Source organism: Melozone crissalis, unplaced genomic scaffold (genome assembly GCF_028551555.1).
Source record: "Melozone crissalis strain CALT ecotype California unplaced genomic scaffold, PUWL_Pcris_2 ptg000018l_1, whole genome shotgun sequence".
Classification (NCBI taxonomy): Eukaryota; Metazoa; Chordata; class Aves; order Passeriformes; family Passerellidae; genus Melozone; species Melozone crissalis.
In genome coordinates this window covers 33,776,292-33,799,580 of record NW_026535796.1, presented here as the reverse complement: position 1 = coordinate 33,799,580, position 23,289 = coordinate 33,776,292, and the positions used below count along the sequence as shown (strand labels likewise).

Genomic DNA, 23,289 nt, shown 5'->3' with positions numbered 1-23,289 from the left:
GGAGCGCGTCACCTCCGGCTGCCAGCGCCGGGCAGCGGCGGCGCGGGGCGGCGACAGCGGGCTCGCGGCCGCCGTCGGAGAGCAGGTAACAGCGGTGTCGCGTTCCCTCCCCGCCGCCTCGGCTCCCGGCGCGGAGAACGGGCCCCCGGGGCGGGGAGCTGCAGCCGCAGCCCTGCCGCCCTCCGTGACGGGCGTCCCCCGGGGCGACGGCCCCGCTGCCGGCCCGGAGCACCCGCGGTCGGCCTGGTACAGCCGCGGCGGGGTCCCGGCGCGGGATGGCTCCGGGAGGGACGCGGCGGGGCCGGGCAGGGCCGGGACTTCCGGCGAGCGGGAAGGGCCGGCTCTGGCTGCCCGGCGGCTCCGCGCTTCGGCTTAGCCCGGCCGGCTGCGCGGCGCTGCGGGTGCCGGGGCACGCCGGTAGGTGCGGGAGAGCCGGCGCCCGTGGAGCGGCCGTGGGGATCGGTGGCCCCGCCGAGCCCGCCGCTGCTGCGGGCTGGACGGGGAACCACAGCACACCAATCGCCCTCCTACCCCTCGTGTTCTCTGTTCAGCAGAGCCAGGACGGTACGGAGGTCTTCAGCCCACCCACCTAGCTTGCTGGACTGTTTTGGTTTTGTAAGAGTTAATATAGTAGTGGTGTTGTCTCGTTCCAGCTCATGAGCTTCTTAATAAAAAGCAGTTTGGGTTGTCATTTTCTTTAGATCTTACCTGTATTTGTGATCAGAAGTCTTAGCGAATGAGCATAATTTTAGCTGTACTTTGTGCAGCTATAATGGTGTAATGTGCAAAATGTCTTTTCTGCACACGAATGGAAATGTTCTCCAAGTTCTCGGACTGGTCTGGGGCACTTGGTTTCTTGTGCCCTGTTCAGGGAAGAGAGAAAGAAAGGCCTTTGTCATGAAAGCTACTGGGATTAGTGAGATCTTGTAGCTGTTGGTATCTTCCAAATACAATCGGTTTTATCTGGTGTGCTGGTCAGAAAAAGCAGCCAATTAGGAATCACTCAGGATTTTTTTTTCTCAGGAGTGGTGACCTCTGTAGAACTGCGACTGATGCTCTGACAATGAGAAAGAAAACGAGACTGAAAGAAAAACTATATTTATTAGGAAAACCACAGCTGAGCTTTCCACCTGAGTGATCATACCTAGCTTAACTGTTGGTTGAAGAAATGCAGTTGGTAGAGCTCACATGATGCTGCTCAAGTGACCCTCACTGGTTTGGGAAGAGAAATAATTGAGGAAGAAGGGGGTGATCTGCTTTCCCCACTGATGTGCAGCATGGCAAGTGGCTGAATTTTGCCCTGGCTCAGGAAGCAGATTTGGTGTCAGGATGAGACTGGCTTGAAAGTTGCCATCTGGCTGGCTTGCTGTGTTTGAGGAGGACAGGAGGAGCTGACAGCGCTGCTGGTGGCTCATTTGCAATGAAAAGGCCTTAGACTTAAGCGGTTGACAGAAGACTCTTGTTTGTTTGTTTGTTTTCCTGTTGTTACTGTTTTATATAGCTTGTATGTAAATGCATATGGCAAACACCATCCTTAATAAGAGAATGACTGTTTTGTGTAGACACTGACCATTGATGCAGCTTTTGTCCTTGACAGCTCATACTGGATCCTGCTTAGTGCTTTTTGTGCTGACTTTTCAGTTTTCTGTGAATGTATTTTAAAGTTAGGTTCTCATGGGCATTCCTGTTTGTTGGTTTGTGCCTGCTTTACTTAGTGTAAGAAAATACAGTCTCTTTCACTAGAGAGTAGTCCTCTGTGCCTGGCATGAGACAGATGTGCCATTTGTGGTAGACATTTGTGCACATGGATTGAGAGAGATTCTGCACAGAGATAAATGGTTCTCTTATCTTGATTGGATGAGGTAGTATTAACCTGAAAAAAGGCTTTAAAATTAAACGTTTCTTGTTAAGAGAAGAATGGCAATTTATCAGTGCACCAAATAAAATCAAGAGGCACAGCAGATTTCCTAGGAACTCAGTACATCTGTTCTGTGTATCATGTCCCTAGCTGGTTTTGTAGCTGTAGCCACATGAATGTGCCATTACTGTGTCACAGTTCCTTTTGTGTGTGTTACACTTTTCTTCCTTCTGGAGCTCTGCACTGTGTTCCTCTGGCCTCAACAGCAGCAGTAACACAAACTAAATATATTCCCATTACTGAATTCCTTTCCTTGCTGACCTGAGGCAGCAATGGCACTAATGCACTTTGTTTTATGATTCCACGCTGTCTACCCTGATTATGCCAGTACCTCTCCTTGAGTCAAACGAAGGTGCAGCTTTCAAATCCCCATTTTCCCTGCAGGCGGCAGGAGACCATCACTTGCTCTGTCCTTGGATCAAGATTACTAAGACCTGTTGGATAATTCAGCACCTTTTTTTCCAGCCTAGCTGTGATGGCACCTTACATTGCCACTTTTCAGAATTTATTTCCCGATTTTTACCCGGCAGTTCTTAGCACAGATACTGTTTTAATTCACATCTGCATTCTGTTGAGTGAGTGGCAGTGTATCTTGGATACCACCCACTTGCAGCTAGGTTCTTTACCTCAATGAATTCCAGCTGCAAGAGCACCCTTAGAGCTTCTGGCAGTGAGTAAGCTGGAGGGAAGGTGATTGTATAACAGCAACTTCAGCTCTGGTGACCCCCGAGATGGTGCCTTGTTTACCACGTCATGTAGGGATAATGAAATGACAAATTGCTGTGCTGATTAATTGACATAACTGAGATAACTGATGTGTCCAGCACGTTCAAAAATTCTGCAAACCAGATCAAGAGTTCAGGTTCCAATAGACTTTAAAAACTGTGAATATTAATGATGGATCTTTCTATGCTTGAAAGAGAGGCTGTGTGACACAGAAGGCAAGGAGTTGTGGAGAGAAGCAGAAATAGCTTGAGTAGATGAACCCACAGAGGCAGCTTTGTGGGGTTTTTGTGGTGTGAAGAGTCTGGTTCTGGAAGATGCTGGAGGGAGATCATGTAGATTCCTAATATTAATAAGTTGCTGTGAAATTCCCCAGCTGTGTGGGGAGCAGTCACACACCTTCCACAGACAGGCCAAGCTGGAGCAGAGTTTCACCCAGTCATTTGTAGCACATCTTGGATATGTACTGTGAAATGACTAAAATACCAAGGAAATCGTTAGGTCTGTGGTCCTTAACACACAGAAATTTATGAGTTTATAAAACTGATGCTTTACGAAGGAGGAGAATGAGAATTTATGCCCTGGGGACTGCAACACTGTTGCAGTGAGGAAAAGTAGAGGAAGGAGGAAAATAGATGAGTGGGTGGGACTTTCCTTGAGATGTGGGTGAGGAAAAGATGTGAAAATCTGGCTGTTTCTGCAGCGCAAGGAAAAAGCTCTGCTCAGGTTTGCTGGTTGATTTTCATGTGCGTTAGAAAGGTTAGTAGTAGAAGTGTGTAAAGGCAGCCAGATCTGTATGATTATTGGCATGGAGGGAAATGACAGCCATCTGAAGAGGAAGGCAGAGGAGGGGGAGCTGAGGAAGAAGTGACAGCTGAGGTGGTGGCATGGTAAGCAGGGGGAGCACATCACATCCCCAAAAGAGGTGACTATCTTAGCAGACAGCTGCCTTGGTGAGCTTGGCTCTGTTTTTTCCATTCTCACTCCTTTAGGTAATCTGTGTTCTGAATGAGCAGATACTGATTGTGTAGGCTCTGTGGTGTTTCTGCTGGCATGTGTCCTGGTTTTTGTGGGCTGCGTCAATCCTTGCTGTTAAATTTTAATTTTTTTTATCTCAATCCTGACAGTAAACTGTAATTTAGTGGATAGTGCTGCTAAAGCTGAAATCCCTTATAAGGATTCCAATTTCCTGAATATCTAAAACAACAGTACCAAACCCAAAATCTAGTTTGCTTTGTGGTTCAAGAATTCTGAAAAACTTTCTTTTCTTTTATTTTGAGGCTTGACTACAAATAGCCCTTTAAATCTGGGCAAAATTGGTTTGAGAATAGGAAATAGCATTTTGTTGGGTATGAAGACTTGAAAGGCTACCTGATTATAGAATGATTTGGCTTGGAGGAGACCTTAAAGATCATTTGATTCCAACTCCCCTGACATGGACAGGGATTCCTTCCACTAGACCAGGCTGTTCAAAGCCCCATGCAACTTGGTCATGAACACTTCCAAGGAGGAGGCAGCCACAACTTCTCTGGGCAACCTGATCTGGTTCTTCACTACTCATATTGAAGAATTTCTTCCATTTATCTAATCTAAACCTACCCTCTTTCAGTTTGAAGTCCTTCCCTTTGTCCTATCACTACATGCCCTTGTAAAAAATCCCTCTGATCTTCTAGTACAGGGGGCAGTTCTTCATTCTCTCAGTCCCTGCATTTGTCTTCTGTGACTTGGTTGGTATGGCTGGAGCAGTTGTTGGTGAAGACTGAGGGGGAAAAGTTGTTGAGTACCTCAGCCTTCTCATTGTCCTGGGTAACCAGGCCTCCTGTTTCCTTCTGGAGAGGGTACATGTTTTCCCTAGTCTATCACTAATGTACCTATAGAAAGTTTTCATGGTGCCCTTGATACCCCTGGCAAGGTTTAGTTCTATCAGGGCTTTAGCTCTTCTAACCTGATCCTTGGCTGCTGAGATAGTCTCTCTGTATTCCTTCTAGGCTATCAGTTCTTGCTTCCATCTCCATGAAACCTATGGAGGCAAGGATGTGTTTTGTTCCATCTTGAATGTGCTAGTTTTAGGGGGTCATGTAACGAAATGAGATTGTGACAGATAGAGGTTAAGGATGTGATGAAGCTTTGCACCTCATCAACAGTGGTGCTTTTATAGCACTACTCATGGATTTGATGTCTAGTGATGCTCTTGCATCTTGCACCTCTCATGTGTTTCTGCTTGCTAGATTTATCCACAATATAGACATCTAACGTTTCTCTCTCCTTTTTTTGCTTTTTCAGGAAACCTAGCAAACTGCAGGCTAAAGGAAACAGCACTGCAGGACAACGCATTTTCCACAAAGAGGAAGAAACTGCTGTGCTCAAGTCCTTATTTTGCAGCAGTGATTCTGTGATGCCAGTTCCAAGAGTTATCCTTTCTGTGAAAATCTTCTCTATGGCCTCTTCTTGCTGATGTCTGTCCCAGTTCTGGGCACAAAGCGGAAGGATGCTGAAGAATGGGTACCTTCTTTATGGCTTTTAGAACATGGGCACTTGTGTAAAGGTATGTGATTGCTCTGTGGTTGGAGGGCTGGACTATGTGCCAAGGCCAGCAAAGGGGATTTGCTAGCTAGAAAGTTGTGGCTATTGTTGGGGGGAAATACCTGGTTTAAGCTTTCTGCATGCTGATGTCTGTTATTGCTGCTGTCGAGATGACTGAATAACTCCCCTTTTGTGTTTGTTTAAAAAGAAAAAAAAAGGCAGCTTGAATGCACAATGTAGCTTCTCACTAACTGAATGGTGACATGGTGAGCTATGTTGTATGCATTACTGTATGCCAAATCCTTTGTCTAATTGTCACACGCGTTCCTTGCTGCTGCTCTTGTTCCATCTGTCAGCTATGTCTTATCAACCCTACAGCATGATGTTCTGGGTGTGGTATTTTTACTACATGTTTGTTTAGCAGTCCCCTCAGTGAAAACTTGAGTCTAGATTGGTGTGAACTTAAAATTGCTGTGAACTTATGAGTGTACAAATAGAAGGTTTTAGCTTTTGTGTTGATCAGTCAGAGTTTCAGCAGAGATGCTCCACTTCACAGAAGTGAGGAGGGGACTCTTTTCCAGTTGCATTCATATGTTCTGTAGTAGACTTGCAGGGCAAAAACAGGTTCACTGCTGCCCTAGAAGGATTTTATTTGTTCTGAACAAATGGGGATGGTCTTGTCTGCAACTCTTTTATTCCATAGCTTTTTCTTCCAAGGTTGCTGGCTAAGGTTCAGCTTCTGTCCATTTTGGTGGTGGCTCTGCAATGTATGCTTTTGTATCAGAGCAGAAAATAACTTCATGGCTTGCAAGTAGGTGTGAGTTTGGATGAGTGGCTTTGGCCACTGTTGTTGGAGTTGGTGATCCTGCAAAAAATATCTCCTTCGTGCAGAGCCTTACCCAGAGCCTCCTCTCACTGTTTTCAGAGGAATGATATGTTGTCCTCCTTATAGATCCCTGAATCTGAATGAGAATCTGTGATGGAGGGAGAACTGTTAATTGTAGCACGTTGTGCTGTTCACATATTTCAATCTTATGGAATAATGCTTTAGGGATGTCCTTGGAGAGGAAGACAAGTGATCAATAGGCATTTTTTCTGAGGAACCATAGATGAAGTATAGTCCAGTGTGTGTGAGGAAGTCACTGGACTGGACTTGGCCTATTTTGTGTTCTAGATGCAGCTGTGATCCTCGGCTGTGTGTCTCACCGAAGGGACCTGATGTTTTACATTATTGGTAAGTGAAGGAAAGGCTGCCACTGTATTTGGTGACCTCTCCATAGGCTTTGGAAGGGTTTCTTGAAAGCCTTTGATTTAATTTTAGTTCAGAGTTTACCTAACAAACATGAAGTTACTGTCACGCCACACTGTGCCCTCCACCTGGCAGATTTGCCTCTCAACCATTCTTCTTGATCCAAAAGTCCTTTCATTGGCCTAATTCCTAAGCCATCCCCTTACTTTTTCTTTTGAGAACTAGTGGAGGGTTGTTGCCTCTGTGATGCTTTTTAATCCAGCCATAATGTGATGTGCAGAACTTGTCTGCTTATCTGTTTCCCTTAAAGGAATCTCTGTAGTTCTAACTTGCAACTTGAAGGGAATTCCATGTCTCTGTTGGGATGTCTGCAGGCCTTACCTGAAACTCTCTACCACGTTTAACTATTTCCTTTGTTTGCAGTCATTTGCAGAGTTTTAAGAGACTTGGTATTTTCTAACCTTACTTGTATCATAACACAAAATAAACGTTCACACAATAGCATCTGCCTTAAATACCTAATTTGCATTTGAATAGAATACCATTAACAGAAAGGCATTTTTGGCTGATGCAGAGGGGATTTTAGAGCCTGACTCAGCCATCTTGGCTTCTGCAACCACCCTTTGTTGTCTCCCTGCTGCAGGTGGGATCACAGTGTCTGTTGTAGCTTTCTTCTTCACCATTAAGTTCCTCTTTGAGCTTGCCGCACGTATCGTCAGCTTCCTTCAGCATGAGGACCGGGAGCGCCGAGGGGAGCGGACCATTTATGACTACGTGCGAGGCAACTACCTGGATCCCCGGTCCTGCAAGATCTCCTGGGATTGGAAGGACCCCTATGAGGTGGGCCATAGCATGGCCTTCCGAGTGCATGTAAGGCAATATTTTTGTTTCCATGCGGCTTTGTGGGCAGGAACAGAGGTCTGAGTTAGGGGTGGGCTCTTTAAATGTATTTTTTTGTTGTTGTTGTTGGGGCTAAGCCAGGTATAACTGAGGAGTAACTGGCAAGCTATCTGTTTATGCCTTCTGCTCTGTTACAATGTTACAGATCTCTGTAAGTGTATATTTGAGGTTCGCACTTGTTAAAGTCCAATCTCCCTCTCTTCAGAATCCTCTGAAGAGCCAGAGGAGACCAGGTTTGTCCTGACTGCTACTTCCTTTACTGGGAAGTGAGTAGGCTGAGCCTTGCCTTCAGCAAACGTGGTGCTGTCTTTTGGTTGTGCAGCTGAAGTTGAGGGTGTGGGAATTGGCATTTTACCAACCCAAGAGCTGTAAAGCTTCATGGCCACTCCCCATTAACTGCAAAATGGATGTTATTCCATCAGACCTGGAAAAACCTGCAAGGACTCTTGTCTAATCCCAAAAGGCCAAGTCTAGGGGAAGTAAGCTGAGTGAACACAGAGAGTTTGGAGCTATGTGGAGAAAGTCTGAGCAACTTGAAAGGTTTTGCTGGGCTTATGTGCCTATCTTTCTATCCTACCTTCCCCTCCAGGAGGGTATCAAAATAAGAAGAAAGGTTCAGCTAGGTTGCCATACCCATCCCTTTGGGAAGGTCTAACTCCAGGGCGCAGGCAGTGAAAAAAGCTAGGGGGAAAGGGACTTGTTCTGTTACTATTATTTAAATTTATTTCCTTCACCTTGCTGACACTCATGAGCCTTTCCACTTCATGCTTGTGTGCCCTTTGCTTGGCCCTTTATTCATCAACAGTAGCTTTGCATACACTAGTTTCTCCTGATGTCAGTCAAGATGCAAACGACTTCAGGCCCCGCACCCTCCCTTACTTTGAAACGGGGAATAATAATAACTTTTTCCTGACTGCATTCTGCTGAGTGCAGATGCTAGGCAGGCTCTGGCCAACAAGCTGCTGGCTCTTGAAGAGCCATGCATATAGAGTTTCAAGGTGTAATTCTTTCCTTATAAGGAACTAGTGGTTGAGATATATTACCTTCTGAAATTGTCCCGGAGATCACTTTGGTGATTGAGCTGCCTGTGATTTTATCTAATGGGTTGTTTTCATTACGATGCTTCTTAGCAGTAAAGACTGGGTCAGCATCTTCATCACACTGTTTTCTGTAACAAATTGGTAAGAGTTTTTTCAGAGCTTAGCTGTACAAATGAACAAGATCTACTTGTTTCTCTGAAAGGGTATGGCTTTACGTTTTTCCTTTTGCTAGTGGGTTCTCATGATTTCTGCTCTAATATTGCACTACAAGTGCAGATGGGAAATGCCTAGAGGCATGTTCCTTTCAGGGCATGCATGTGAACCCCAGCACAAAAGAGAATTGGGCTGTTCAATGCCCACTTGTCCTTGTTCATTTTGGAGAACACTGTGTGACAGAGCTGTCTATTAATTATTTTTCCTTTTCTGAGCTGAGGTACTTGCCCTTTCCTAAGCCAACTTGTTTTCTCTTCCTGTGTGTGCTGTATGTCCTTGCTGACCTGGACTTCTCTGTTTCCCATGCAGTTATTCTATAAAAATGGGCAACCCTTCCCTGCTCACCGGCCTGTGGGGCTGCAAGTTCACATCTGCCATGTGGAGCTAGCAATTGATATTCCTGTAACCCAGGAAGTTCTTCAAGAGCCCAATTCCAATGTGGTGAAAGTGGCTTTCACTGTGCGCAGGGCTGGGAGATACAAAATCACTGTAAAACTCGGTGGCTTGAATGTGGCCTACAGCCCCTACTACAAGGTTTTTCAGCCAGGTAAGATCTAAGTGGCCCTGTAATGATTCAAAGTAGATTTGGAGGTATTGGAGGCCCTTAGGTAAATATGTTTCCAGCTAAAATAGGTAGGTGGCAGGGAAAGGGTTACCCTTCACCATTTTCCTCCTGCCATGTGTGGATTCCAGCAACAGACCCATGAGTAAAACATACTTGTGACTACCAGTACATAACAAAACAGAAACTGCTTTACAGAACAAGTCATTAGTGCTACTTCAAGTCCCTATCCCTATTCTGTCACGTTCTCCATTTTACCGTAACTTCTTCATAATCCATCTAGTAGTCAGAGAGTGCTTTTGTGAAAGTATTGAGTTATTTGTATCTGAATCTGAGATGCTGTCATAATTTGCCTCTTGTTTTTCTGAACACCCTACTCTATTCTTGTAAGCTTCTGGAGCAGCTGATACCTTTGATTACACACTTAAAAACATTTCCTTTTTATCCATCTAAAATTTGTTTTCTTCTACTTCTGATTTTTTGACCCCACTTGGCTTCTTTTATGTTTCATGTACATGTCATTGAAAGGACCTCTATTCATTGCTTTGTGAATAGATACAAAGCTTGCTAAAATATCCCTTCAGAAAGAAGAAGCTTAGGTTTAACCCAAATAAAGTTTTTTTGGTAAGCTGCATTTTCAGGTTTTCTTAGGTGTCAGCTAGTTTATATTTTGTATGTACAGTGGGAGCAAGTTCCTGAGCAGAAAGCTGAAAAATGGAAAAGCATTTTTTAGAGGACTAGTAACTTAGGTTGCTTTATTTGTATTAAGTCTCTGATCCAAGGCACACTCTGTGCACTACAACATATACTTCAGTGCTCAGATACTTTGCTTTTTTAATGTAGGGGCATAGAATGTGTTTAGATTTGACCCATTTTCAAGGGTATTGTGCCCCTAGTTGCTTTTCTTTTGCTTTTTGTAGCTTTACCTTGGAATTTATTTGACTCTAAATTATTGTTGTCTGCTTCAGGAATGGTTGTTCCCTCCAAAACCAAAATTGTCTGCCATTTCTCTACTCTGGTGCTGACCTGTGGGCAGCAGCACACTCTGCAGATAGCTCCCAGAGATGAGTATGACAATCCCACCAGCAATTCTGTGTCCTTGATAGATGAGCACAATTATAGCCTCTCCATCCATGAGGTGAGTTCAACCTCACCCCTTGCTGCTTGTCTTCAGGTGAGCTGGAGAGCTCCTTTTATTAGTTTGTTTTCTGTTTAGCTGGGGCCTCAAGAAGAAGAGAGCTCTGATGTGGTGTTTGAGAAGTCTGTGGTGTCCAATCGGCAGACCTGTGAGGTGTTCTTCCGACTCACCTTGCACTCCAGGGGCTGTTTCCATGCCTGCATCTCCTACCAGAGCCAGCCCATCAGCAATGGTGATTTTGACATCATTGTTCTAAGTGGTGAGTCAGGACCTAATCAGTATTGCTTCTCCAGCTGTCCTCTTGCAATGTGCTTTGCACACTCATGTAGCAGAGAATCTGTGGCTTCCCTGCAGGCTGGCCATGCTTACTTGCTAAAGGAAAGCCTATTCATTTAAAAATACTAAGGTAAATGAATTTGGTTCTAACAGGGGAGGTCTCTGGGAGCTGATACTCTCTGATCCATCAGCAGATAAAAACAAGTGATTTTCCCCTATTTCAGGAGGTTTACCTCTGAAATTAGGCAATTTTTATTGCTTGCTACTAGTTGGTATCTGAGCCAGTCATGTATTGTATGTCAAGTTATATGGAGGAAGAACACCGCATGTAACCTATGTGTTTTTTGGGTGTTTTTACAATGCTATAATTCCTGGTTTCTTCAGGGGTCAGCCAGGCTTCAGTGTGGCTGTCAAGTGGCTATACCTTCAGGCTGGTTCTCTGAAAGGGAGGTTCTCTATGCCTTTTTTCTTCAACCAGTCACTAACAGACAAACAGCCATCTTTCATCCCACTCCTGGGTTCTCTTTATCAAAATTTCACTCAACCAGGTTTTCCTTTGGATATATAACCTTTTCTTTAACATTAAAGTCACTGATTTGATGGTGGCCTGTGCATTCTTTTTCATTCTTGTCTCCATTAGGATTTACACAACTCTTTCATGTCTATTTCCCTCAGAGAATGAAAAGAACATTGTAGAACGCAATGTGTCCACCTCAGGTGTCAGTATTTATTTTGAAGCTTACCTTTACGATGCTCCTAGTTACACCAACACTCAGTGGCAACTCCCACCAGTGCACCTGAGCTCCTCCCAGCGCCGTCCCTCCACTGCCATCGAGGATGAAGATGAAGATTCTCCTTCTGACAGCCAGACCCCCGAGAAAGTGAAGAAGCCTAAAAAAGTCTACTGCTATGTGTCACCTAAGGTAGATATCAGAAAGTTGCCACACTTGAGTGCATGTTTAAAGTATGCTGAAACTGAAGAGCTCTATATCTTAGCTCCAGATTCAGGTGCCTCAGATGTGGTTAAATAAAAGTTTGCTTATGGCAAACATGGAGCTTGTGACTGAGAATAATGGTAAAATAAGCCTTGGAAGTTTTAGGAGTGTGTTTTAGAACTTGAAGCTTTAGGATTGTGTTTTCAGATTTTAGGATCTTTCTAGGTCTGATCCAAATCCTACTGGGAATTTTCTTGCTGATTGTTCAATAGATATTCTGTTTGCCTTTCCTTTGCTTTTCTGAGGTCACACCTGCAATTCCTATTCTCAGTTTCTGATACCTGTGAATTTCAACTTAAGAGAATCTTGCCTTCTCAGATTTTATTCTTTGTCCTGTTTCTGGAATGTTTTGCTGAAAAGGGAAAAAATGGTCAGAGAACAAAGAGTAAATTCATGAGTAGAAGAAACAGGAGAAACTGAGGGTTGTCTTATAATAAGAATATGTTAACAGTAAATATTTTCCATTATTACTGCCTAAAAGCATTCAGAAACTGGAAAGAAAATTCCTCTAAATCTAGTAATGCATTTAAATTCATTTTGTTCATCTATCTCTTCAAATGCATTCTGAAAAATGCAGTGATAAATACCAAAGTGAAAGATTAATCCAGGAATTGCTTTCTTGCCAAAGGGAGAAAGAGGGCTGGGAAACAGTGGCAGGATGGAGGGAGCTGCTAGAGATTTCTAAATCTGTGCTGCACAAAGAATTGACTTTGAGTGCTATGTCCTTGTGAGCTCAGCATCCTTTCACCCTTGGTGTATTTTTTTGGGCTTCCATACTCTTTTCTGTTGCATTACCTGGTAAAGTAGATCACCAGAAGTGGGTACTGTTAGAAGCTCCCTTTAGGTGCCAAAGTTGTTAATGTGATTCTTAGCCTTGCATAATTGTATCCCTGGATGTCTCTATGTATGGAAATAGAAACAGCAGAAAACTGTTACCATGCTGCTATTTTAAAGAGTTGCTGCTCATATTTGGCTTGTTTGTGGACGAAAGCTGATGGTCAGCTTTTCCAGTCATTGCAGCTAGGAAGAATTTGTGCAGGAAATGGTTTTCTTTTGTCTAAAGATGCTAAAATTTCATCTTAACTTGCTCTGCAGAAGACGGGAGTTGTGCAGTTAGTCAGTTGTTCTGGCAGAAATACACCGACAGTAAATTTCTGCAAATCTCATGGATTTAGCAATTGCAAGTGCTTTTTAAAAGATGTTTGAAATGATAATGAAAACTGGGGAGTGGTAGGAGTAGTCCGTTGGTGTGACTTCTGGTAAGACCTTTTTGGCAGTGCGTTACAATCTTGTCCTGAATTCAGCTTCTCAAGTGTACTTAAGATTACTTTCCAGTGAGGCTGGTGACGTTCTGCTGAGCACAGCGGCTTACTGCTGTGAAATCTGTGTCGTGCTGGCATCCCACACACGTCATAAATGCACGCAGTCAAGTCTTACTGACAAGTTTCTTACACGTCTGTGGAGCTTTAAAGCTTTTCTCAAGTATTGTTCCAAATGCTGCAGAAGCCTGTTGCTGGAGTTAAAGGGAGGCCTAGCCTTATAGATCTGTCCTCTGCCTCATGTGTTTCAGGGACAACCCTTAACAGATGTGTGACATTTAACATTTTCTTTTCCTTGTGGTTACTCAGCAATTCTCAGTGAAAGAATTTTACCTGAAGATCATTCCATGGCGCCTTTTCACCTTTAGAGTGTGCCCTGGCACAAAGGTGAGCCTCTTTCCATGTACCTGTCACTGCACCTCCATGCTCTTAGCTTGTCATCCTTGTGAATCACAGTCTGTTTTTTCCTTTTGAATAGAAGGCCTTCCACCCACAGAACAACATTGTGTGGCATAAATTTCAACTCTGCAATTCCCTCTCAGTGCATAAGTTTTGCTAATATTTGTGACTATGTGCCAGTCTTATCGCTCTTTCCTGCCTCTGTCCCAATGCTAGGCAGAAATCTTGATTTCTTTGCATTTTTCTTGGTTATTTTCCTCATAACCTTCCTAAAATGCTGTGAATGTGTCCATTGAAGCCCTCAGAATTGTGTGTGAAGTTTAAAGCAGCTTCCTAAATGGAGTCTGGATGCTTGAAATAGTTTTCCTGTTAACTGCATACATGTCAGGGAGCAGAGAAAGTCTTAAAAGCACAGGTGGTGTTGCTCTGTCTATTGAACATAATGTGTCTTCTCCATGATGGGTTTACCCTTTCTTGCATCTTTTTTCTGCTAGTTTTCATACCTTGGTCCTGATCCTGTGCACAAATTACTGACACTGGTGGTGGATGATGGAATCCAACCCCCTGTGGAGCTCAGCTGCAAGGAGAGGAACATCTTGGCAGCCACTTTCATTCGCTCTCTGCATAAAAACATAGGTAAAGGGACAGTGAGGTGGGTACAGTAGTCAGGAAGTTAGCACTTGGGTCTGCTGGTTTCCCTGGGGAATAAAGATTGCTGGCACTGAATGACTTCTGATGAGAACTCTGGTTCCTGGAGTATCATGCTCTGTTCCTATTGGTGCTTCCAGTGAATGTACTTCATCACAGCAGCTGTTCCTTTTCAGCTTGGCTTCTCTGTCAGGCTCTTTGAAAGTGCACCTGTGAGTATGAATACTAGCAAGATTAATTGCAAAACTACCTTGAGAGTTCTGTTTCCAAACCTTGCTGTGGTAAATGCACTTTTGGGCTGTGAAGCTGATCTGTGCAGTTAATCTTAGAAGTGCTCTGTAGATGTTTGAGGTGTTGACATCTCAGGCCTCACCCAAATTGTCACTCTTCTCAGGAGGCTCTGAAACCTTCCAAGACAAAGTGAACTTCTTTCAGCGAGAGCTACGTCAGGTGCACATGAAGAGACCTCACTCGAAGGTCACGCTGAAGGTCAGCCGCCACTGCTTGCTGGAGTCGGTGAGTGAACGGGTCCTTTTACCTTAGCCGGGGCTTCTTCCATCCTTTTTCTGCTCAGGGCATAAAGAAGTCCAGACTGGAATGTGCTAGGGCAGCCATGCTGAAAATGGTTAGTCCCTCTGTTTCAAGGCAGATGCCAGCAGGCAGCTCTAGAAGGAGTTGTTAGACATAGGAAAGGACTGCTCAGGGAGGTTGTGGAGTCACCATCCTTGGAAGTGTTCAAGAAATGCCTGCATGTAGCACTTAGTGCCATGGTCTAGTTGACAATGCAGGGACCAGTCAAAGGTTAGAATTGATCTTAGAGGTTTTTTCCCAACTTGAGTGATTCTGTAAAAGGATTCATAGCCTGCAAAAGCAGGAAATCTACTGATGCTACTCTGTCCCTACTTTACATTGGAACTCGAGGCCTGGAGAGGGACTGTCTACCTGGACTAGATATGGGAGCAGAGAATAGAGCTCCTGAGTCTTTATCTACTGTTTTTCTGACACACAGCCATTCAGCAAGATAAGCTGTCAAGTCAGATGTTCCTGAGCTGCATGCAATGAAACTCTTGTATCAACAGACTACTAGTAGTGGTTCACAGTGATGATAAAATATTCTGTAGAGTCCCTTAATAAAATCTTCACCATGTCTGACCAGAAGTGTTGTGTTTCCAAAACAGAGCTTAGTCATTCATATAATGTAGTTCTTAAGTGACATTCTAAATACTTTGTATGCTGGGGAAGCAGTTATCCTGAGTAGGATTACAAGCAGTTATTGTTTCCCCCTGTGTCTCACAACAGTAATGTTGCAAAGATGGAAAGAACATTTCTGAGGAAAACAGGAGGGGCTGGGATTTTCCTTGATTTATACTCAGCAAATTTGTGTTTCAGAATATTTTCTGCATGTACCAGCTTGCAGTGTTTATGAGATTATGTTTCAGTTAATAGCTTGGACAAAATTACTTCATTTCTAAACAGTATTTCCATGACTACTTTTTCCTGTTATTTTGGAAATTCCTGCCCTGTCTTGAGCATTGTTACAGTCTAGTAAGACAAAATAAATCTAGTGCCATAATAATAATGATGATGATAATAACAATAAAAATAAATATAAGCTCTAGTGACCAAGGTTGATAGGCACAATGGATGTGTTTAGTCCAGAGGTGTGAGTAGCATGATGATCTAACCTGTTTGAGGATAAACTAAGCCAAAACTACCTGTATGACTGAAGACTACCATGTAGCTTTTTAAATTTTCTCTAACTGGAGTCTGGAATCAGGGCACTGGAAATTTTAGGCACTTGGGGTATTTTATTACTTTTTGCATCGTGACTTGCTGTAAGTATGAACTCAGTAATTCTCTTCAAGCTATTTTGTAGTGCTCTTTGAAACATTCCTATTTTAAATCTAATTCGTGGGCTGAAAGTGCTTTACAGAAATTGCTCCTTCCCACAGGCATTTTAATACTTCAAACAATACTTTACTGCAGCCTTGAGAGTGATATTTCTGTGTTAAGACCTCACACTGGTTTTAAGATGAGCTGTATTTTATGTGGGTAATGTCTCATAACAGAAAATGAGGAATTGGTTTTGTGGCTTTGTCAGATAAGAATTGGACCTTGGGTGTCTCTAATTTTTACTTTTTATACTTTCAAGTGCTAGGCTATTGGGGTTTTGTGTTTGCCCATTCAATGTACAGGACTGCATATTGGGTATGGGGTGCCAAGCAGTAACAGTTGTTGCTATTTTCTTCTGTTTTTCAGTCATTTAAAGCAACACGAAATTTTTCTGTTTCTGACTGGAGCAAAAACTTTGAAGTGGTTTTTCAGGATGAAGAAGGTGAGTTATCCTGTGAATAGAAATGCAGAGGAAGCAAAAGGAATGATGGAAGAGTAGTTTTAGTCGGAAATTCTGGTTTCTTGTAGTATGTCCATTCTTTTGTGGCTTTCCAGCCCTTTGATTTTCTCACAGATATTAGTGAATTATCCTGCTGGTGCTATTCTAGAGCTACTTCACATAGGGACCTGAAGCCTTATGTAAATCCTGTCCCTCTAGCCCTAAAAAAAACCCAACCAAACAAAAAACCAACTAGGAATAGGTCTTGGAGAAGAACCTATAGTTTTGCAGTCCCTGCTTATTGCCACATTGCTATGGAGCTATTCATTGTGATGAACTCTTGTGTTGGGTAATACTGAACAGCATTCATGAAACTCTTGAACTGATGACCAGTTTGGATGACCAAGCTTGTTTTATTTTGTAGCTCTGGACTGGGGAGGTCCACGCAGAGAGTGGTTTGAGCTCATTTGTAAGGCATTATTTGATACCACCAGTCAACTGTTTACTCGCTTTAGTGATAACAACCAGGCCTTGGTGAGTCTGTAGTTCCTATGCTCAATGCACAGAAATGTGACCACTGATGGTTAAACAATGCTGCTGTTAAGTGCTATGCTACCTTATTCTTCTTTAGATTGCTTCCAGCTTCCATAGTCACTTCCAGTGCCTTTCTCAAAGCTTTGCTTAATGATCTTAACCCACTGAAGCATCAAAGAACTGGCTGGATGAGCAGTAAAGGGTGGCAAATCAGCGGGGAAGGCTGGATTTTTGGGCAAGAGGAGGTGACATCAAAGTGTTTAGAGGTTTTGTTGGGTCTGAATATATCAGAATCCATTTCTGCTCTCATACAGCTTCTTTCCCGTGCATGTGAAGCATTTCACGTTCCTCCTACACAGGCTTTGGCATTTTATTTCTAATGCTTGGCTTAAAGGACATTACACTAAAGCTCCTTGGCCAGCTTGAGAGATGTAGTGAGTTGAAATGATCCCATATTTGCTATTTGTGCTGGTCAGTCTGGTAGCTGATATTTCATTTGCTGTTTCTTTGCAGGTGCATCCGAACCCGGGGCGCCCCACGTACTTACGGCTCAAAGTGTACGAGTTCGCGGGCCGCCTGGTGGGCAAGTGTCTGTACGAGTCATCTCTGGGCGGGGCTTACAAACAGCTGGTCCGGGCTCGCTTCACCCGCTCCTTCCTGGCCCAGATCATCGGACTTCGCATGCACTACAAGGTAAAGCTGCCCAGCCCTGTCAGCTGAAGCCTGTGCTGCTTTGGAGAGAAGTTGAATGAATGTTGGTGTAGTAGCAGACCTAGAATTCTGGCTAACAATGTAAGGGGTGTTTTGTTCTTCCTTCTATGCCCTTGCTTTCTTACTCTTTCACACAGTATTTTGAAACGGATGACCCAGAATTCTATAAATCCAAAGTGTGCTTCATACTGAACAATGATGTGAGTGAGATGGACTTGGTCTTTGCTGAAGAGAAGTATAGCAAAACAGGACAGCTTGAGAAGGTGAGGAAAGCAATTCCTGAAAGTAGGAAGGTTTAACCCCTAATACCTGCAGCAGTGGGGACCAAGAGCTCTGCTGTGCCCCAGAAAATTGAGCTTACTCTGGGAAGTAACTCCTTTCTTGTTTTTTTTTGTGAATGGGAGTTCAGGTTTGGGGAATGCTACTGGTCACACTCATGTCAAGTTTTCTGTTTTCAGGTGGTAGAACTGGTGGCAGGCGGGGCTCAAATACCAGTGACCAATGAAAACAAAATCTTGTACCTAAATCTGCTTGCACAGTACAGGCTGGCGAATCAGGTTAGAGAGGAGGTGGATCACTTCCTGAAAGGTAACATGCTGCCTGCTCCCTGCTCCTCTCTGCCTTTGTGTCCCAGGCCATACCACATGCTGCTCTTCTCTTCCAGGTCTTAATGAATTGGTTCCTGAGAACCTCCTGGCTATTTTTGATGAGAATGAGCTTGAGGTAATTCCTGCCCCCCTAAGCAGCTCTACATTTACTTCCCCTCCTCTCTGACAAATTGCGTGCTTTCTGGATCTGGGAAAAAACTGAAATGTTTCTTGTCTGAGCACTTTAAACATCTGCAATTTGCACAGTAGCTGTTGCCTTGTTTCCTGGGCTCCTGACTTTCTGACTGCAGTCTCTTGCCTTTCAGCTGCTTATGTGTGGTACTGGAGATATCAGTGTCTGTGACTTCAAGGCACATGCTGTAGTGGTAGGAGGATCTTGGCACTTCCGTGAGAAGGTAAATGAAAGGCTTTCTCCTTCCTGCTTGTTGAAACTAGTTATTCCAAATACATCAGAATTGGTTGGAATTTAATTTTTCAGAAGGACAAACTGAAAAATTTAGGGGTCAGGTAGGACTGTACACACTATGATATAATGTTTCCTCCTAGAGAGATCCTTCTGACTGACTAGAGCTGATGCTTAATCAGATAGCAGCAAGTAAAAATTGTCAGCAGTGGTCTCTTTAAAAACATCCACCACAGCTCTAATGAAGAACAGTTCAGGAGGAAGTCAGGAGGAGTTGGTGGGAATTACTGCTACTGAAGATGTTCATGGTGATAAGAGATGCTTGAAAAACATGCTTGCAGCCCACATGTAGTGTTTGGAGTTCAGTGCTGTGGTACTACTGATGTAGTAGCCTAAATTTGTACCTCCTAATGGTTCTCATCCGTTTCTGCATTTCCCAGTGGGAGGGGTATGGGAATAATAGCAGCTTTGTTTAGAAAAATAATGGAAGCTGCCAAAACACCCCAGACAAAAACAGATAGAAACTTGTGTTTTCAATCTGTAAACACTGGGATGGTTCTACTTGCCTGCAGAAGTACCAGATGATGTGAAAAACTAAAAAATTAACATAGTGCAAGAAGGAAGCGCGCTTTCTGCATTGTAAACCTACCTCATTGCCTATGCAGGTATTTCTGAAAATAAAATCTCTGTGGGGAGAGCAGAAGCAGGAGAAGCCTTTCTGCTTTAAGGGAAAGGATTGGTGGGAGATAGTAGTGTGGGATGCCTCTTAACTGATTAGGAGCTATGTAATACTTGCCTCTGTGTGTCACCCTGGTAAAACAAATCAAGTCTAACTGTTAATAGAACACTTGCTTGTGACTGCAATTGACTGATATTCTTGTAAGTTGCTGATGTGCTTGCTTGATTTCCTTGGCTGACCTGTCTTTACCTTGCCTGGTTTGGAACAGGTCATGAGGTGGTTTTGGACTGTGGTCTCCAGTTTCACACAGGAAGAGCTGGCAAGGCTTTTGCAGTTCACTACTGGTTCCTCCCAGCTGCCCCCAGGAGGGTTTGCTGCACTCTGTCCATCTTTCCAGATCATTGCAGCTCCAACTCACAGTACTTTGCCGACAGCCCACACTTGGCAAGTATCCTGGGCTGGTAGGACTTCCTTCCTTGTGCTTTTGGGAGTGACACCAGCCAGTTGTGGTGGGCAAACAGTGTAATGTGTGTAATGCTCGTGTCAATCCATCTAAAGGCAGCTAATGGGGGTGGTTCCCTCTCAGCTCTCAGACCTAGTTTGAATGGAATTTTTCTCTTTTTTTTTTTTACAGTTTTAACCAGCTGTGCCTCCCTACTTATGACTCCTATGAAGAAGTGCACAAGATGCTGCAGCTAGCTATCAGCGAGGGTTGTGAGGGATTTGGCATGCTGTGATTGCCCCTCCCCAGGGGACCATTTAGCCTCTCAGCTCTTTGTGGCAAGACCCAAGTTCAATCCTCTGCTTGTTCTCCTTCCCTTTACTTGGGCAGTGGAGGCAGAGCAAAGACTCCATGTAAAGGAATTTGTCATCCAGAAGATGTCATGTGGCCTTTCTGTATCCCAAATATGTCATCAAGAGCTCATTTTTTCCCTTTTCCTCATTCTCCCTTTGGTTCAATATGAAAAAGCAAAAGGACTGGTTCGTTTGTCAAGGAGATACTGCACTTGATTTCCATGCACCCTGTGTGCCCATCCTTCTGTGAGAAGATGAAGTTCATAAGCAGAAGTCACACTGAGGTGCAGGAGATCTGCTGAGCTGCCTTTACTGTAGCTCTCTAGGAGGAAGAGGGAAGACCAGCATGGAGCTCTGCTGGAAGCCTTGGCTCATAGGAAGTCTTAGTAGCTTCCTTTACCCTGGCTCAACTCCCCCAGTGATGCTCCCTGATATCTCACTATGACTCGTGAGGGGAATAGGGTTGTCCATCCTTTCAGCACCTGACCCAGAAGGGTTTCTGGTTCTCCTTCTCCATCTTGCTCTGGATGCTGTTGTTGCCTGTGCCCCAGAGAAAAAAGGGCAGTATCCACTGGAGGGAGTAACCCGAAGAGGAGAACAATCTAATTGGAGCACAAGTGCTGGCCCTGACAGTGATCCTGTACTACCTCGGCCAGGGTCCGGCAGCAGGAGCACCCTTCTCCAGCAGTGGCTGGTAATTAGCTTCTGCAAACTAACTGGAAGAGAAGTTTCTCCTCCACTGAATGTTTCTGACAGTTGATGTTGCACAGGAAGCTATTCCATGCCCTTGCCTTCTTTTCCCTTCCTCAGGAGAGAGCGTATGGGCATGAGTGTGATCCCTCAATGCTGAGCACCAATGCCTATCCCCCATTCACCTTCAGGGTATATATGTTATGTGCTAACAGTGACAGATCAATAAGCAGCTACAGTGTGCACTGTGCTTGCATTTGTTGTTGGGATGATGGTACTGGGCAGAACACGGTACCTCCACCCCAGCATCCCATAGGATCTTGGCTTCTACCTCTATCATGCAGCAGCCTGAGGCTTCTCTTTCTCTACTGCATTTCAGGCAGAGTGTCTGCGGAGTTGCTGGTGCCTGGAGAGCAGCTAGATTTCTGCCCTTCCAACCTTCTTTCCATCTTTCTTCATCTTTCCTTTCCACATGTTCCATTCAGTGCTGTTAGCTTTCCAGCACAAAACGTTAACTAGAATTTCACTTAAGTGGTCACTCAACAGCTTGCACCCTCCATTGTCTGGCTTGTGGGGAAAGGAGTGGATAGACCAGAATGAGAAGTAAGGTTATGACTGGGATCTGTTGTAGTTAGCAATCCATTCAGCCCTTCCCAGGGAAGTAAAGGGAAGGGGAATCTGGGAGCCTTGATGAGTTCTTCAGTGAAGCAAAATTCAAGATCTTTGCTTTCTACAGTCTACAAGTAAGTCAAAGGCATGCAGGAGTCATAGTGGGAGAAATGCATTGCTACTATCTGCAATGTAAGCTTTCACTGGATTATGGAATTGCTGGATGTCTTCCAGAATGGATTCTCAGACTGGCATCCCTGAGCTAATTTTAGAACACTGTATTGGATAAAATGTCACATCATCCTCTTCAGTCCCCTTCTGCTGTCCTCAGGCTGATCCGGTCAGACTTGAGCACAGTATGGATATTTTAAGTTAACTGTGTGTGCTTTTCAAATCTAGCTTAGTTGAATTGACTGGGAATTTGTGGGAAATATTCTACATCTATAAAATGTTTTTAAGGAAGCACCTTAGTCATTCTTGGGCTGAGTGTGTTACTTCTGTACAGAAAAAAAAAAGCCATTTTGGTGCCAAAAAGCAGTCAGCTGAACTTTGAGACTACTCAGGGGGATTTCTTTGCCTTGTGAATTCATCCCTCACTGGCACTGAGGTGCTGCGAGGCTGCTGGCTTGATAGTTGCCACTGTTGTGCTCTGACAGATCACATTAGGAGTGGCTGTTCTCCCTTTTTTAGTGCAGGCTGCATTCTGCAAGGTTCTGACCTTCTTTGGGTGGAGAGTATGGTACCATTTTATTTATACTGCAGGTGGCTTCTTCCATGGTCAGTAGAGTTACAGCTCCTGTGTTCACCATGCCACCGCTTCAGTGCTTTCCCAGGGGACTGAGAGGAGGTGGTGGTGCTCAGCTTAACTCCACTTTGTTGGGAGGCATGGCTTGGTGTTTTTCCCATATTGTAGCCTCACCTCGTTGAGGATGTTTTCGGTCCTGTAGCTGTGGGCCAGCTCTGACAGTGACATCTCCCTCAGGAATCTTCTCCCTTCTTCTCTTGAACTGGCCCTTTTTTATTCTGAGGATGCTGACCACTGAGTGGACTTCTACTGGAAAAAGCTCCTAATGCTTCTCGCTCCATTGCAGCTGGCACCCAACACTTCCCAGCAGCTGTGAAGATGCCAAGGACTTCCTTCTTAACACAAGTGCAGGCAGAACTGGGATGGGTACTCTTAGTCAACTAAACCCATCCCCTCTGTGTGCACAGGCCCCTAGGCTGCCCCCATGTTCCTGAGTTCCACCACAATATTTCTAAACTTCTCTCTAGCTTTACACCCTTTCCCAGTACAGTCACTTTGAGTGCTGCCCTTAGCTCTGGCAATGGGGATGTGCTTCTGTCACCTATACTGTATGTTCCTTCTGGCTCATTACTTCCCTTTTTTACTCCTTATTTATTGCCACTTAATAGAGGCTCTTCTGTAGAAATCATTAGGATCCTGATACCATCTTAGACAGGTTCTCTGCTTCCTGAAGCTGCTTTGAGGTGCAGAGGGCCTGGCTTCAGCCTGGCCATGTTGCATGTTTATAAAAACCAGGAGCTGTTGATGATACAGGTCAAATCCTACTTCCCTCTGGTGAATTTCTGGCAGAGTTCAGCCAAAATTTGGAAGCCTGTGGTTGTAGTAGCTGATTTTGTAAATAGTTTGTATAATAAATAAAATATTTTAAAAATTATGTCTTATGTCTAAAATTATATTTTAAAAATTATGCTCAGCTCAGCATTCTTTCTGGGCTTTACAGAGGGAATCAAACTAGTGCTGTCTGTGGGCAAGGGGCCTCTCCAGGTCTTCAGATGTCTAGCAGAAGTCTGGTGCAGGAGGGAGGGTATGGTTTTCCACCTGCAGCCTTTCAGGATGACTGACTGAAGGCAGGACCTGTGAACTTTTGGGAAGAGGCAGGACTCTGGGCTGGGGCTTGCAGACCACTGTGAGGCCTCACTGCAGGTAGGCTGGAAAATGCTGTGAAGCAGCTAATAATGCTAGAAAGAATTTTAAAGACTCTTTAGTGTAAATTAATAGTG

At 44.2% G+C, this 23,289-nt stretch overlaps 1 protein-coding gene across 2 annotated transcripts; it reads left to right on the top strand.

The window, feature by feature from the left end:
* Positions 1 to 21: 21 nt before the first annotated feature.
* AREL1 (apoptosis resistant E3 ubiquitin protein ligase 1) lies at positions 22 to 22,943 on the top strand. 2 transcript variants are annotated; one of them, XM_054275704.1, is made up of 20 exons: positions 22 to 85; positions 4,925 to 5,186; positions 6,339 to 6,398; positions 7,057 to 7,253; positions 8,876 to 9,113; positions 10,097 to 10,266; positions 10,345 to 10,525; positions 11,218 to 11,465; positions 13,166 to 13,243; positions 13,750 to 13,891; positions 14,298 to 14,419; positions 16,163 to 16,238; positions 16,660 to 16,769; positions 17,283 to 17,462; positions 17,618 to 17,743; positions 17,939 to 18,068; positions 18,145 to 18,203; positions 18,394 to 18,483; positions 19,439 to 19,614; positions 19,805 to 22,943. In XM_054275704.1, the coding sequence occupies exons 2-20, from the start codon at positions 5,096 to 5,098 to the stop codon at positions 19,905 to 19,907; spliced, it is 2,577 nt and encodes an 858-aa protein (XP_054131679.1). In that variant the 5' UTR covers positions 22 to 85; positions 4,925 to 5,095; the 3' UTR covers positions 19,908 to 22,943. The 2 variants fall into 2 exon arrangements, with proteins under 2 accessions (XP_054131679.1, XP_054131678.1); XM_054275703.1 differs by having other exon boundaries at positions 7,057 to 7,283.
* The last annotated feature ends 346 nt before the right edge of the window (positions 22,944 to 23,289 follow it).